The following is a 16042-nucleotide window of genomic DNA, read 5'->3' on the forward strand; positions in this document are numbered from 1 at the left end:
TAAAGGGGCAGAAACCACCGTCACTTTGACTGCTCTCCAAGACCTCTACCTGGATAGAACCAGGCAAAGGATGGCAGGAGCTCTCACGAGGGGAAGTGCCCACTTTGCCACATACAAGGAACAGCTGTAATCCTGTTCCCCACCCCAACGGGGGAAGCTTTGGTGAAATGGTGTCTTTCCCTAAGTGAAAAAGTCAGCCTGGGATTGGGTGGTGGTGCACCCAGTCGAGCGCACATCTGGCCATGCACCCTAAGGACCTGTGTTCAACAACCCCCCCCCCCTTCTCACCTTCAGGTGGGAAGCTTCACAAGTGCTGCAGTGCTACGGGTCTCTCTCTCTCTCCACCTATCTCAGTTCCTTTCTTTTTTTTTAAAAAAAAATTTATTCCCTTTTGTTGCCCTTGTAGTTATTGTTAATGATGTCGTAGTTGTTGGATAGGACAAGAGAGAAATGGAGAGAGGAGGGGAAGACAGAGAGGGGGAGAGAAAGATAGACACCTGCAGACCTGTTTCACTGCCTGTGAAGTGACTCCCCTGAAGGTGGGGAGCCGGGGGCTCGAACTGGGATCCTTATGCCGGTCCTTGTGCTTTGTGCCACGTGCACTTAAGCCACTGCGCTATTGCCCGACTCCCCTACCTTTTAAGAATTTAACATTTTAACCTTTTAACATTTTAAGAATAAAATGTTTTTAAAATCAATAAAAATAACTTATTTTAAAAATAAATGTGGGGTCCGGCAGTGGCGCAGTGGGTTAAGCGCACGTGGCGCAAAGCGCAGGGACCGGCGTAAGGATCCCGGTTCGAGCCCCCAGTTCCCCACCTGCAGGGGAGTCGCTTCACAGGCGGTGAAGCAGGTCTGCAGGTGTCTTTCTCTCCCCCTCTCTGTCTTCCCCTCCTCTCTCCATTTCTCTCTGTCCTGTCCAACAACGAACAACATCAACAATGGCAATAATAATGGCCACAAGGAGGCTACAACAAGAAGGGCAACAAAGGGGGGGAAAATGACCTCCAGGAGGGGTGGATTCATGGTGCAGACACCGAGCCCAGCAATAACCCTGGAGGAGAAAAAAAAAGTACTTATTTAAAATATTTTATTATCTTTTTCTTTATTGGATAGAGACAGCCAGAAATCGTGAGGGGAGGGGGAGATAAGAGGAGAAAGACGCCTGCAGTCCTGCTTCACCGCTCACGAAGCTTTACTCCTGCAGGCAAGGAGTAGGGGCTTGAACCCGTGTCCTTGTGAACTCAACCAGGTGTGTCACCACCCAGCCCCCTAAGACTTATTTAAAGAGAATGTGGAGCAAACACACAGGCCAGGATGAGGGGAGCCACTGCAGCTAAGTATAGAGAAACCTGTCCTGGCAATCTGAAGACTGGTCCAGACATGAACTGCAAGAAAACCAGAGCAGTCCTCAGCTTTTTTTTCTCTGCAAGCTGATTACTTAGCTCAGTTTATTTTTGTTTTAAAAATCAGCTTAGGGGCCAGGTGGTAGTGCACCTGGTTGAGCGCACGTTACAGTGTGCAAGGACCCAGGTTCGAGTCCTTGGCCCCCACCTGCAGGGGGAAAGCTTCCCGAGTGGTGAAGCAGTGCTGCAGGTGTCTGTCTTCCTCTCTATCCCCCCCTTCCCTCTTGATGTCTGGCTGTCTCTATCCAATAAATAAATTTAAAAAAATAAATCATGTTATGTTTTTCTTTATACAAGAACAGTTATACAATTAGCAACACAACGAAGGACAGTATCTTGAAAAACTATTGATGAGAATAACCTGAGATTAGGAATAGTATAGCAGAGGTGAGGGAAGATAGGCCCGCCTACCTACCTAATAACCTTGCAGAAGGCGGCTAGTTGTGGCTTTTACACATTTTTTTAATTTTGCCTAAAAAACTTGACTTTAGCTTGTTATAGGAATACTTACCAACAGATTTTACATTATTTTAGCAGATTCCTAATAATGTTTAGAGGCTTTTTGCTGCTTGCCCATCATATAGGTTAGCTTGTTCAAATGTTTGTAGTGCCTTTAAAACTTAAAAAAAAAATACATGTAAATATCCAAATAAGGGTCGAGTACCCAGGGTATACTAGAAAGTCACAAAATTTAACAGTAAGACAAAAATTTCCCCAAGGAAGATAGATCAGTAATAGAGCATATGAAGACACATTCAACAGCGGTCATTAAGGAACTCCATCCACATCAAATCCACAGTGAGGTTTACACCTGTGAGGAGGGTTGTGTGTGAAAAAGCAAGTGTGCAAATGTAACAGAGAAATTGGGAACTTCATGTAGGAATGTGAAATGGTGTAGTCGCTATGCAAGTTAGTTACCATATGACCTTGCAGTACCACACGTATGTATCAACACGCAAAGTAACTGAAGACAGGGAAACTAACAAGACACATGGCTTCATAACAGAACTATTCATAGGCCCAAATGGAAACCCAAGTGGTAGTTATGTGGCGACTTATGACCGACGCAGTAGGCTGCCTAGATGTGTTGTTATACTACGGACATTGACATGACAAAACTGTCTAAAGACGCATTTCACAAAACACCCATCATTGTGCATGACTGTTCACACAGCCACAAAAGGAAGCACTGGTGTTAATGAACCTCTTTTGTGGAGGAGCCTCAAAAAGCATTTAAGCTAAACACAAAAGGTCACATTGTATGATTCTGATTTCTGTTAAGTATCCAGAATATCTACATACAGAAACAGAACAGATTGGCTGCTGTCAGAGACTGGGAGGAAAAGGTGGAAAGGAAGAGAGTTACAATGAAAATATTTTTATAATTGGATATAGGAGGTAGCACTCTTGAGTGCAAGAAGTCGTTCACTTTAATGCCATTTGTATTATGTGAATTACACATTAATTAAAAACAAAGAGTTGTGGTGGAGGTGCCATGGTGGATAAGGCGTTACTCCCAAGCACTAGTTCTCAAATTCAAGCCCTGACATCATGTGCCAGAGTGACGCTCTGCTTCTCATTAATAAATCTTTGAGGGGCCAGGTGGTGGTGCACCTGGTTGAGAACACGTCACAATGCACAAATTCCCAGGTTTGAGCCCTGGTCCCCACTTGAAGGGGGAAAGCTTTGTGAGTGGCGAAGTAGGGCTGCAGGTGTCTGTTTGTCTCTCCCTCCCCTATCAATTTCTGGCTGTCTCTATCAAATAATAATAAAAAAATTCGAAACCTTTGAAACAAATATAGCACTCAAAAGTTCTAGAAATAACTTTTCCTCTTTGGTTGTTTTCATTAGATTTCTAAACTCTTTGTTGGCTGGTGTGCTTAAGAGGTGAAGAAATTAAAATGCACAAAACCAAACAAAAAATAGCAATAAAGAGGAATTGAGAGGAACGTGAATTAGGATGAAAGCAGTTCTGCCTGAGGTGATGGTGGTGTTAGTCTACAACAGAAACAGCAGGGCAGCTGATTGTCTGAGTAGGGCAGTAACATCAGGTCTTCAAACAGGAACTGTTCAGACTTACTTTGGAAAAACAGTAGTACTAAGAACAACCAAGTAACTGAAAATATGTTCTTATTGCTTGATTTAATTTCTTGTTGCTGTGCGACACAAGCATAGGATACAGTCATTTAACAAAGGCAACAAGCTCCAAGAAAGCTTAACACATCTAGGAAGATAGAGAGCCCAGCCCCCAAAAAAGAGACTTCCAGAGTTTTTAAAAGCTTGTTTATGTGACTGCACATAAATGTTTGTGTAAAAAGGGCATTATGACAGTTGATACGACAAAGATTACAGTAAGAAAAAGCACTTTATGACAATTGTTCACAAATTCACAAGGATCACTTTAATATACAAAGCAATTGCTACCATTCTGAACACAAAGCAGCTAATATGTACATAGTGTTAATAAAATGCATTGTAACTCAGTACATTTTTCTTTTTACATAAAGCACAAAAAAGATTTAGGTTAAAAAATTAAAACAGGGGTGTTTCTAGAATGTAGAAATGTATTAGCAATACATTTCCCTCATTAATAGTTATTTAGTATTCAACTCCAATAGCAACATCAGAGTCAAAAGTCAATACCCTGTTTTGTGCTGATAGTTGGGGGTTGTGGGGGAGGGAGAGGTATTATTTACCCCAATCTAAAGGAAAACAAAACAAAACAAACACCTTTCTCTCTAGAAACTTCCCTGATTATTTTGTTTCTAAAAAGTTTCAAGTGATACATTTAGATTAGAAAAAACTCCTCTTGTGGTTGGGGATGATAAGTGACAAAGCAGACAGATTAGTTGGGAACAATTTTTACATGGAAAACTGCTAACTAGCACTCTTCTTTGCCACCCCTCATCAACTGATACAGAAAAATAGCAACAAATTATTCCCCGACTTAATATAAATAATTTTATTACGTACACAAACTGGAGTGGCAGCTGGATAAAAAGACATTGATAAAGCATTAACCAATTCAATTAAAAAAATCAGGAAAATAAAGCTTCCCCCAGACGACGACAGATGGGTTTCACTTGGCCGACTAATGCAACATCACTCTGTGCAGGGATTTTCTTCCTTCCCTACCAGTCTTTAAACTACCTCTGATTTAATTCTCACATCTCTGAGATGCTCTTCAGGCATAAATTTGGAAATACCACTTTCGTGGACAAGCATTGAGTAATGCCCATATAAAACATGGAAATTGTAACTTCCCACTATTTGACCCTTTTCAAAGACCTTTTCTGAAAATCGTTCCTTTTCTTTTGACTTGCTGGTGAGAAAATTTGCAACGTATCATGTAATACGCAGCAAGGACCTGCACCCATAGTACCAGAATGCAGACGGGTCAATATTTTTCTTTCTGTGCTAAAACGGCTCTGCCTGTCTATAGTATCAACTTGCTTCACAGATTCCTCCCCCCCCATTTTTATTTATTTATTTTTTAAATAAATTTCAAGCTAAAACACCTGAAATAGAATCCCACCAAATGTCATCTGGTCCCTCTTAAAGTCTGTCCGCCCCCTGAGGACACATACAAAGGCTTGAGTTACATTCACTGATCAATAAAGAACTTATCATAAGATGAGACAGATGGAACTTCAGCACCCTGTTTGATATTATTTTGAATTTCTTCCATACTGTCTCAGCTTCATGATATGTTCAACCCCTCAGGGATTAGTGCCTCTTCTAGCCATTGATTCTAAAGTCAAAGAAACCAGTCCCTAGGTTATACAGTGACTGTGTAGTCAACTTACCAACATTTAAAATATTCAAGATGTAGATAAGCCATCTAACAATAAGTTCTAGTTGTGCTTTGTACAACTCTTCACCTATGGGTTTACTTCACTTTCTCCCTTGTCATCTGTGATCACTCAGATTTAGGCAGCACTTCTTTAATGTAACAGGATCACAATGATGACAATAGTTACCTTTTACAGTCACAAAAACCCTCTGATAGTTCTGCACAAGTTTACTGCTATCTTGACATCCTACAGACAGCATTAATGTTGGGGTAGGATAAAAATTTCATTTAAAATTAGAAACATTAACTCAGTTCAGTTGCTTTTCCTCCTACCATTATTTATGATGAAAAAGAGAATTCAAGCCCATCCTGTAATTAATAGAGCCTGGTCCAATCTAGTTTCCTGCTATTTTATAGTGATTTTTAAGGCTAGCCACTAGGTGCTGAAATATTTTAATCAATGGTAAAAACTTCCATAAAAATGGTCACATGATTTGAAGAGAAGAAAGACATGAAAAGCCAGTTAATAATTGATAAGGGAGTTTCTCAAGTTGCTAATACCCAAACCTGGGTCATTTTAAAAGTGCATGTTTACATTTACAAAGAATATAATGTAAATATAATCCAAATAATATATATATATACATACACACAACTTTCATACTAGGTCAATGGGAAACAATATACCTATGGTTTTCAGGCAACAAAATGAAGCCTGATGAAAATTGCTCAAAAGAAAGGTATAGATAGAATCACTGTCTCTACAATCCAATTTGCTATCAAATCTTCACTGTAAGATGTTAACATTTTAATCCTGCAAATGAAGCAGTCTTTTAAATCTTCAAAATAAAGAGACCAATATATGCTAAAAGGTGACTGGAGCTGATCACAGGATAAAAATAACTTTAAATTATTAAGAAATCCAGATTGAAGTCACTTCAAGTAAATCTAAGTTTACTGGTTTAAACAAAATTGTTTCTTCTAAGCCTTTGTATGATTCCCACATTGTCTCAAGTGGTTGAAATAGTAGTAGAGATTAGGCCCAAGAGACAAGAGACAAACTTCAGCCAGATGACTTCTGATTGGACAGCCTGTCTGACTGGTATTGTGCTTTCAGATACTAGCGCTGCTGCTGACCTATCCCCCAAACACATTTCTTGTCAAAAATCCCTGCTCAAATGAGAACACCAAAATCCCTCCCCAGGATGACTTGGGAAATCAGTGGTGTCTTTTAGAAACTATCACAGAATGTTCTCACCACTGTTATAGCTGCCAGAGACAAAGCATAAAAGCTAAATACTTACATATATATATTTTTAGTGGTGGGGGTTTCAATTGACTAGTAACATATTTTAAGTGTTAAGCCAAAGGAAAACAAGAATAAAAAAAAAAGTAAATGCTTGGGAGAAAATCAGAAGAAAAACAAAATCGAGTGCTGGAGTAATACAGTCCAAGAAACTACCAAAAAGAATGCAATAAAACACACAAAAATGTAAAATTTCATCTGACCTCAATATACTATAATACTCAGCATTCCTGACTTAAGAGCTCTCAGAGCTCCAGATTATATACTGTATATTTAAATATGTACACATGTATTATACAAATGCCATTTCTCCAAGATATCTAAATGAACAGAGCACCTTTGACAATATTTCTAATTGCCAAGATGGTACTTGAGAGTTTGAAAAAGAAAACATTTAAAATTATATCTGACACCAGTATTTAATAATGTCAACATATTGGATCTAGCCCTTTCCAAACCACATTTCAGTTAAACACTATCAAAGCTTGAAAACTCACAAGAGTAATATATCAAAAATAAACCCCTCCCACTTCTTCTTTATTAGAGTTAATCTGTCCTATAGATAAAAGTGCCACATGGCCCTATAGTTGCAAAGTGAGCAATACCAAACTTGCTATTTTTCTAGGCAAATCAGTAGCATATATACAGATTCCTATAATGACATTTTCATTTCCTTTTGGCCAACAAAGAGGAAAGGATATTTATTACTGGTGATGTGGCCACAGTTCTTGGCTACGAGATTTTTTTATTATTATTGTTATTACATCATTTTCTTAATAAAGATTCTCAAAATTGCATGCTTAAAAACAAACACCCCCATCCTCATTTTTAAAAAAAGTCTGCACAAAAGATGCTTGATTTCTATCTATATAAACTGAAATCTTCAAGTCTCCCCAATGATTCGAAACAGGTTTAGCAACAGAATACATTTTCTTACCTCACCTCTAAGTATAACTGTCTTTAAGCCAGTGCAATCATGCTCTAGGTGCAAAGAATCTCCTGTAACTTATACATAAGCCCCTGCTTACAAATCTAAGAACTTAATATGCATGTGATTGCCTTGATTGATTAGGGAATAAGAGTTCCACCAATTTTCTGATTAAATAGTCTTAATTTGTGATGACTGTTTATGGTAGAAAATACAACTTGCTAGATACCAGGCAATTGTCATTTATAAATGCTTAGGACAATCAAAAGGTTCAATTTCGCAATTTTGACTCATTAAAAAGAATTCTAGAGTGTGAAAAGAAGTGATTATTAGTATTATTTGGTTTCTGTTAAACCAGTTTTAGAAAATGACATATCCATGCTGGGTTACAAGTAATGTTTATGCTACAACTTTCCCCATTAGTCCAGCAGGATAAACATCAAACTTTATGGTTGTCTGAAAGCCTTCTTGAGACTGGTGAATTGTCCAAATATAAGACTATATCACTGAATTCTTAGAATGACATTCCTTCATAAACTCTGTTCATCCTTGAAAAAAGATAATGATTTGTTACAAGCAAAAATACACTATTTCCAAATATTAATTTAAAAATCTTAGTTTCCAAAAGGGACCCAAACTGATACTCATATCTGAGTATTTTATTAACACATTAAAATTTTAACTTTTAAACTAACTCATAATCAAATATTAAACATTCATTTTCTAGACTCTTTGTTAGTCTCCAATTTTCCAAATCCACTTTAGTCTTATTTTTCTTTAAGGGGTAAATTAAAATTTTATTAGGATTAGTAAATAAAGTGAGTGATAACTAAAGCAGTGTTGGAGATACTGTATGATACATACAAATACAGACTGCCAGGGTCAGGAGTTAAAACAAGTAGCTCCTTTATAAAATGACAATGCAGGATACTAGGAAACAAAAAGGTTTTCAAAGAACCCCCCCCCAAGAATGACAATCTAAATATTTTAGTACAGCAGTCATTAAAATACACCTGAATATTACTTCTCCTGTACTTCAAGAACTATAGTCTTCACTAGTAGTACTGTTAAAGGCGTGCTAATACTGTGAAAACTTAAAATCAGTATTTTTCTACAACACAGTTCATTTTTATAAATGAATTTATCACTCTGCTTTATTTGACATCTTGAAGGCTTTCCTGTTGGTAGCATAATGTAAGTGCAAAGGGGAACAGTCATAATTAGAAATAGATTTCTAAGTAAACGAGTGACAATATAAATATTTTTGAAGGCGATGACAAAAAAAAAACACACACACTTATTTAAAAAACTTGTTATATAACCCAAAACCCTGGTGTGCTAGTGAGTAGCTTTTACTAAGAATTTGATATTAACTAAAACAAGCTTTGTATCTTTATTTACTTTGATTTGATTTAAAAGTAAAATACCATGCTTTTTCATCCAGTTGGTTACTTCTTTTAATGTATTCAGAAATGTTGAACACATACAGAACTGAATTAAGAAGCAACAACTGCCCTATTGGAAGAGCTGTAGTTAATACAAAATGTCTCTAAGAATTAAGGACACATCTTTCAGTATTGAGGAAGGGAATGTACATAGAAAGCGCTCTGAATTCATTCTTAGCTTCAACACCATCCTAAAACTGGTTTGTTTTTTTTAAGAGGGTATCTTGACAGTCATACATAATTCACAATGGAGATGTGAAGACACACGTCAGTTTGGCAATCAACATTTCTTCATCACACCTTACTTACTTTGCGCATGCGGCCAACACATTACATCAGCTCAAAGGTCTGGGGTAAGTCTGTCCCTAAGGCAATCAAGGAGCTCAGCACAAACCTTGAAATCATTTAAAAAAGATTTTCTTTTCCTCCTTTCCCCCATCACTTTTTAAGTAAACAAATTAGGACTTCTTGACGAGGGTGGGGAGTGAGAAGCAGAAGTCTTCATGATTCCTGGCGCTGAAAATTTCTTGAGGGAAGAAGTGGAGGCAGGTGTTGAGACATTCACAGTTTGATGCAAGAGCACTAATGAATGAAATTCTGTGGCTGCTTTCAGGCAGTTTTGCGCATAGAAAAAAAGAAATGTTTAGAAAATAAAATGTTTATTTTGTCTTTCTGTTTGTGGCCAAGCCAGTCTCTTCTCACAGGTGAAAATTTAAATCCCAAATTAATCTGATTTGTGGCAGTAAAGGTCCTTAAGTGCTTTTAGTTCCTCAATTAATGTCTTGTTTTGATTTTCAAGGACTGCCACTCTGTTTTCTAAACATTTCACATATTCTTTCTTCTTTCTACGACACTCACGTGCTGCTTCCCTATAAACAAAAGACAATCAGAAAAATCAGACAATGTTTCTACATAATCAATTTTGGAGCGGAGTTATTTTTTCTTTCTGTTACGGAATTTGTTCAAAGAAACAAATATTTTAGTACACTATAGATTAGACATTTGGAAAAATGATCAGTTTTCTCAAGACTGTTTACAGAACAATTACAGACTTGGTAATTGCCTTACACTAAAATTTCAATTTTAATATACCAAAGAGTATAACTAACTAGCTAGCTAGCTAAATAAAACCGCATTACTATCATCCATGACAGAGACAGGGACAGTTACGACCCATTGCAATTGAAGAACATTTCCTTTTTTTTTAAAAAAAATTTTAAATTATCTTTACTTATTGGATAGAGACAAACATAAATCAAGAGGGTAAAGGGAGATAGAGAGAAAGAGAGGCACCTGCAGCACTGATTCACCACTCACAAAGCTTTTGCCCTGCAGGTGAGGATGGGGGGCTGAGGGGCAAGGGAGGGCTTGGACCAGGGACCTTGAGCATTATAATGTGCACTTAACCAAGGTGCACTAACACCCAGCCCCTGAAAAAAAATATATATATATTTTTTGGGGGATAGCTATTTTGGTAAAAATAGCCCAACATCCCACTAACCAATAAAAAAAAAAAGTCAAGTGAAGTGTTACAAAGCCACAAATAATCTGAATATAGGGTGGTGGTGGGATTGATTCAGAAATAAGTATGGAACTTCTGGATTTCATGAATTCTAATAGCAAAACATGTAGGGCAGATGCACACTTGCAAATCTGATTTCAGCCAGGGCTGATGAATCTTGCTTCCCAGATTTCTTCTCTCCATCATCTGGACATTTACAATCTGCACTTGCTCAAGTGAATGCCTTCAACTCAAACTGATATGAACCTATAGGTCAATTTCTTCTAAACTTTCCCCACTCCTATGAGTACACTACAGGATTATGAAAGATTGAAATATACATATTTTAAAATTGGGTTAAAAATTCACTTCCTTAATACAAGACCACTTTGATCCTTTCAATATTATTTTAATATAAATTCAGACACTTTAAAAGAGGGACTCTTTGACAGTAATATAGACATCCCAAACTCAATTTGACTATATAATATTTTTTAGTGGAAACACTGAAAAATTTTTGGGTAGCACTGGATTGCAGAATGATGCTCAATTAGCTACAGTTTAAAATAAGTAAAAATTGGTCCCCAAATTACAACACTAGCACAGACCTTTTCCTTCCCATTCAAGGACTCTGTCCATATCTGCTTGTAAATGGTGAAACAAAAGGTCCCAAATCAAGATGATTAGTTTTGTACTAAGAGTTAATGAGGAAAGGCCAGGGAGACAGTATAATGATTAAACAGAAGGACTTTCACACCTGAGGCACCAAAGGTTGCAGATTCAATCCCTAGCACTGGCATAAGCCAGAGCTGAACAGTGCTCTCATAAAAATAAAATAAAATGTGAAATATTTAAAAAATATATATTGCAGGGCCAGAAAAAGCTCACTTAAGATAGTGTGTTGGCTTCACTATGTGCATGACCCAAGCTCCAGTCTGGCCTCCAGTGTACTAAGGGATGCTTTGGTTTCTTTTACTCTCTCTGCATTTCTTTCTTTTAATATTTACTTCCTTTTGTTGCTCTTGTTTTATTGTTGTAATTATTATTGCTGCCATCATTGTTGGATAGGACAGAGAGAAATGGGAGAGAGAAGGAGAGAATGACAGACACCTACAGACCTGCTTCACCACACGTGAAGCGGCTCCCCTACAAGTAGGGAGCTCGGGGCTCAAACTGGGATCCTTACACCGGACCTTGCGCTTAGCACCACCTGCGCTTAACCCACTGCACTACCAACCGACTCCCCCCTCTCTGCATTTCTTTCTTTACCTATAAAAAATAAAATTATGCAAAGCTAGGGAATGTGTGCGTGTGTGCATGCGTGTTGGGGATATTACCCAGGGCCTCATCATCAAAGAATTCACTCCACCACTGAGCGATACTACGACTCAAGAGCATGCACTCCTGTTTATGGAAGGAACAGGGGTGCAGCAAGCCTTTTTATTAGTAAAATAAGCACCCCCAAATTTTGGAGAATGCTAAATTTAAATGAACTTCAAAAAGTCAAAGAAAGCTTTATTTAACATCTTAAGTAAGTTTTTCAAGGACTCTATAGACGTATGTTTAAGAATAAAAAGGGGGCGGATTGGGCAGTGGTACCTCTGGTAGACTGCACGTTATCATGTGCAAGGACCCGGGTTCAAGCCCCTATATTCCACCAGTAGGGGAGGACATTTAACAAGTGGTGAAGTAAGTCTGCAGGTGTCTTCTCTCTCTCTTTGTCTTCCTTCCCTCCTTTCAATTTCTCTCTGTCCTGTCTAATAAATTAGAGGGGGTTACAAAAAAAAGGGAAAAAAAATGGCTGCCAGGAGTGGTAGATTCACACACAGTGCTGGTCCCAAGCCTCAGTGATAACCCTGGTGGCAAGAAAAGGAAGGCACTTTTTAAAAAATTTTTTAAATACCACCAATGAGTCATGCTGGGGACATAATAAGATACACACCAAGTACACACCAAGCCAGTGTGATACTCTTACCCAAAGTCCATTGCATCAGTCTAGCCATAAGAAAATATCAGTCAGGGGCCAGGCAGTGGCACACTTGGTAAAGCATACACATTACACAGTGTGAGGACCCGGGTTCAAGCACCTGGTCCCCACCTGCAGGGATCAAGCTTCATGAGTAGTGAACAAGGGCTGCTGGTGTCTGCCTGTCTCACCTACTAAATCTCTCTCTGTCTCTATCTAATAAAAAAGAATCAATCAGGGTTGGGAGACAGCATAGTGACTGTACAAAAGACTTTCATCCCTGAGGCTCCAGGGACCCAGGTTCAATTCCCAGCACTACCATAATAAGTCAGAGCTGAGCAGCGCTCTGGTCTTTCTGTTTATATCTCTTTCATATTAAAATAAAATATTTTCAAAACTAAAACAACAACAAAAAGAAAATATCAGTCAAATCAAATTGAGGCGTATTCTAAAAGAAACCTGCCCATAGCAAATAAAGACACTGTTATCAGCTGGAGACGAAAAAGACATGGTGACTAAATGCGGCAGGCATACTCTCCTGAACAGACAGAGCCTGGACACAGGAAGTGGGACAACTGTAGAAACAGAATGCAACGTACAGTTTAGTACCAAAGCACACAATATTATGCTAATGATTACTCTTGTCTATGATGTACGTTACACTATATTATAACATGTTCATTTTGGTAAGTGTAGTCTGCTTATAAAGCACGTTAACATTAGCGGGATCTGGATCAAGAGTATCTAGAATGCTATGCTATTAGAACTCTTCAACGACGTAAAATGAGTCAAAGTAAAAATTATATTACCAACTATTTGGTGGGTTAAGAGGACCCTCATGCCAGAGTGCCTGCTTTGCAATGAGCACAACCCAGGTTCCAGTACCCCCAGTGCACTGTGGGAAGTTTTGGTGCTGGCTGTCTCCCTCAGTATGGCTCTACCGGAAAAAGTCAACCCAGACTAATGAGGCCTCAGCAATGACACACATATATATATATATATATATATATAAAATAAAATAAAAATGTAATTATTATCTATTCTTTTGGCAGCTTGGGTTTTCCTGATGAACATTTTTCCATTTCAGTAAAAGCATAATTATCTTCATTCTTTATGGTTTGCTGTGTACAGATGGATAGATTTTAATTTATAGTACATACATGTTAACTTTTGGAAATCAAAAAAAATTTTATTTTTGTACATTTCTAATTCACTTGCTATGAATGCTCACACCCTCAATTCACTGGCCTTCTTTGTTAAAAATGCTTACAGTCTGTGGTCTCTTCTTTGCTACTTTATCTTTCTTTGGATAAAGGTTTAATTTTTAAAAAATATTTCTTTATTTATCCCCTTTTGTTGCCATGTTGTTTTATTGTTGTAGTTATTATTATTATTATTGATATTGTTGGATAGGACAAAGAGAAATGGAGAGCGTGGAGAGACAGACACTTGTAGACCTGCTTCAGCGCTTGTGAAGTGACTCCCCTGAAGGTGGGGAGCTGGGAGCTCAAAGAGGGATCCTTACACCGGTCTTTGAGCTTCGAGCCACCTGCACTTAACCCGCTGCCTGACTCCCATAAAGGTTTAATATTTTTATCTTGTCACATCAGTTTAATCTTCCCCTTTATTACTTCTCACTTTGGAAACTTTTTAACATCTTATTGCACTCCAAAATTGTAAGAGAAAGGTGGAGGGTTGTATGTAAAAAAATTATAAAAGTAATACAACCCTCACCTGCCTCATAATAAAAATTCTGAACTGAGGGATGATCTCATTCATAGAAGCTGAAAAAAAAAGATCAGAAGGGAAAACACTAAGCAGAACTTGAACTGGAGGTGGTGTACTGCACCAAGTAAAGGAATCTGGGGGGGGGGGGTTCAAGTCCTGGAACATGATGGTAGAGGAGTTCAACCCCCTAATGGGGGTTGAACTGTTATGTGGAAAACTGAGAAATGTTATGCATGTACAAACTACTGTATTATACTGTTGACTGTAAAACATTTAATCCCCCAATTAAAAAAAAACCTGGGGAGTCGGGCTGTAGTACAGCGGGCTAAGCGCAGGTGGCACAAAGCACAAAGACCGGCATAAGGATCCCGGTTCGAACCCCGGCTCCCCACCTGCAGGGGAGTCGCTTCACAGGCGGTGAAGCAGGTCTGCAGGTGTCTATCTTTCTCTCCCCCTCTCTCCATTTCTCTCTGTCCTATCCAACAACAACAACAACAATAATAACTACAACAATAAAACAACAAGGGCAACAAAAGGGAAAAAATAAATAAAATAAATATTAAAAAAAAAGTATTAAAAAAAAAACCTGAACTGCTGTAAAGTCAAGTGACAGCTTCCACTTCCTTATACACAGAACTAAAAAATGTGTTAAGAAACTAAGTACAGAAAGGGAAGGAAAAAAAAATGAAACGAAGAGAAAAAAAAACTAAGTACAATATCTAGAATATAGTGGGTTCTTAATAAACAGTCCATCAGGGAAAAGGTCAAAGCCAAAGTAAATATTAAGGGATATCAACATATAGTAGATGCCTGAAATCCAGTGGGTATGGATGAAAAGGCAGAATATAAGCACAAAAGCAGATGAGTGAAGTCAACCAAGTTTAGGGGAAAATGATCTTTTAAAAGTGGTAAACACTCCATAAAGGGAAGAATAGTAGGTTTGGGCCAGAGAGATAGTTCACCAAGTAGGGTGCACACCTTATGAGCTGCTTGGCCCAGGTATGAGCCCCCACACTCTATGGATGGAGCTACGATAACAATTGAGGAAGCTCCAGAGCAGGGTTGCTCCTGCCTTGTGCTTTCTGAATGCAAAAGCAGACCCTGATGGATGCTGAGATCTTTCATGCTTGAGGCCCTACATTAACAATAGCTATCAAGCAGCTTGCCTAATGGGGAGGGAATCCGTACCTTTCATAAATAAAAGGGTGGTATGGTGGCCACAGAAGTCAGATTCTAATGAATGGAATTTAAAAAAAAAAAAAAAACCCAGCAGCAGTAACCTGGGAATACAGGGAGAGGGACATGATAGTGTCAGTGGGTCAGTGGAGAAGTTTCCTTTTTTAAGTTACATTATTTTTGCTGTTTTATGCTTTTTAAAAATCTTTATTTATTGTGGGGGTAGATAGCATAATGGTTATGCAAACAGACTCTCATGTCTGAGGCTCTAAAATCCCAGGTTCAATCCCCCGCACTATCATAAGCCAGAGCTGGGCAGTGCTCTGGTTAAAAAAAATAAAAATAAAATAAAAATCTTTATTTATTTACTGGATAGACACAGCCAGAAATCAAGAGGGATGGGGGTGATGGAGAGAGACAGATAGATACCTGCATCCCTACTTCACCACTTGCAAAGGTTTCCCCTGCAGGTGGAGGCCGGGGACTCAAACTCAAGTCCTTGTGCATTACATGTGCGCTCAGCCACATGTGCCACCACCCAGCAAAATCATTTAATTAGAGGCCTCTCAAGTAAGGTGGCTAGGCTAGCATCCCTGCAAAAATCTCAGGCAAGAAAAGGCTGTTACTATCTGTGCCCCGTTCTTGGAAATATGTAAGGATGGGGCAGGACATGAAGGGAAGATAATTAAAGAAATTAATGGAGGGGCAGGGTTGGGGGGCACTTTTTTGCCACTCTCAATAAGGAGGTTCATAAAAGGGCAGCTCTGAGCAGGCCTCTAACAAAAGAGCGGAA

The 16042-nt window shown here is 38.4% G+C and overlaps 2 protein-coding genes across 7 annotated transcripts in view; one reads left to right on the forward strand and one right to left on the reverse strand.

Moving 5' to 3' along the window:
• Window positions 1-16042, forward strand: part of METTL21A (methyltransferase 21A, HSPA lysine) — a 131379-nt gene that overhangs the window by 19498 nt on the left and 95839 nt on the right. The gene's annotated exons all lie outside the window — the stretch shown is intronic.
• The window catches only part of CREB1 (cAMP responsive element binding protein 1), a 65572-nt gene continuing 57701 nt past the window's right edge, over window positions 8172-16042 (reverse strand). For all 6 annotated transcript variants that reach the window (XM_060194034.1, XM_007520186.3, XM_060194035.1 and 3 more), the window contains one exon: window positions 8172-9747. In XM_060194034.1, coding sequence (XP_060050017.1) covers window positions 9603-9747 — 145 coding nt within the window. In that variant the 3' untranslated portion in view covers window positions 8172-9602. The remainder of the gene's footprint in view (window positions 9748-16042) is intronic.

The sequence above is a fragment of the Erinaceus europaeus genome, chromosome 7 (assembly GCF_950295315.1).
Source record: "Erinaceus europaeus chromosome 7, mEriEur2.1, whole genome shotgun sequence".
NCBI classification, from domain to species: domain Eukaryota; kingdom Metazoa; phylum Chordata; class Mammalia; order Eulipotyphla; family Erinaceidae; genus Erinaceus; species Erinaceus europaeus.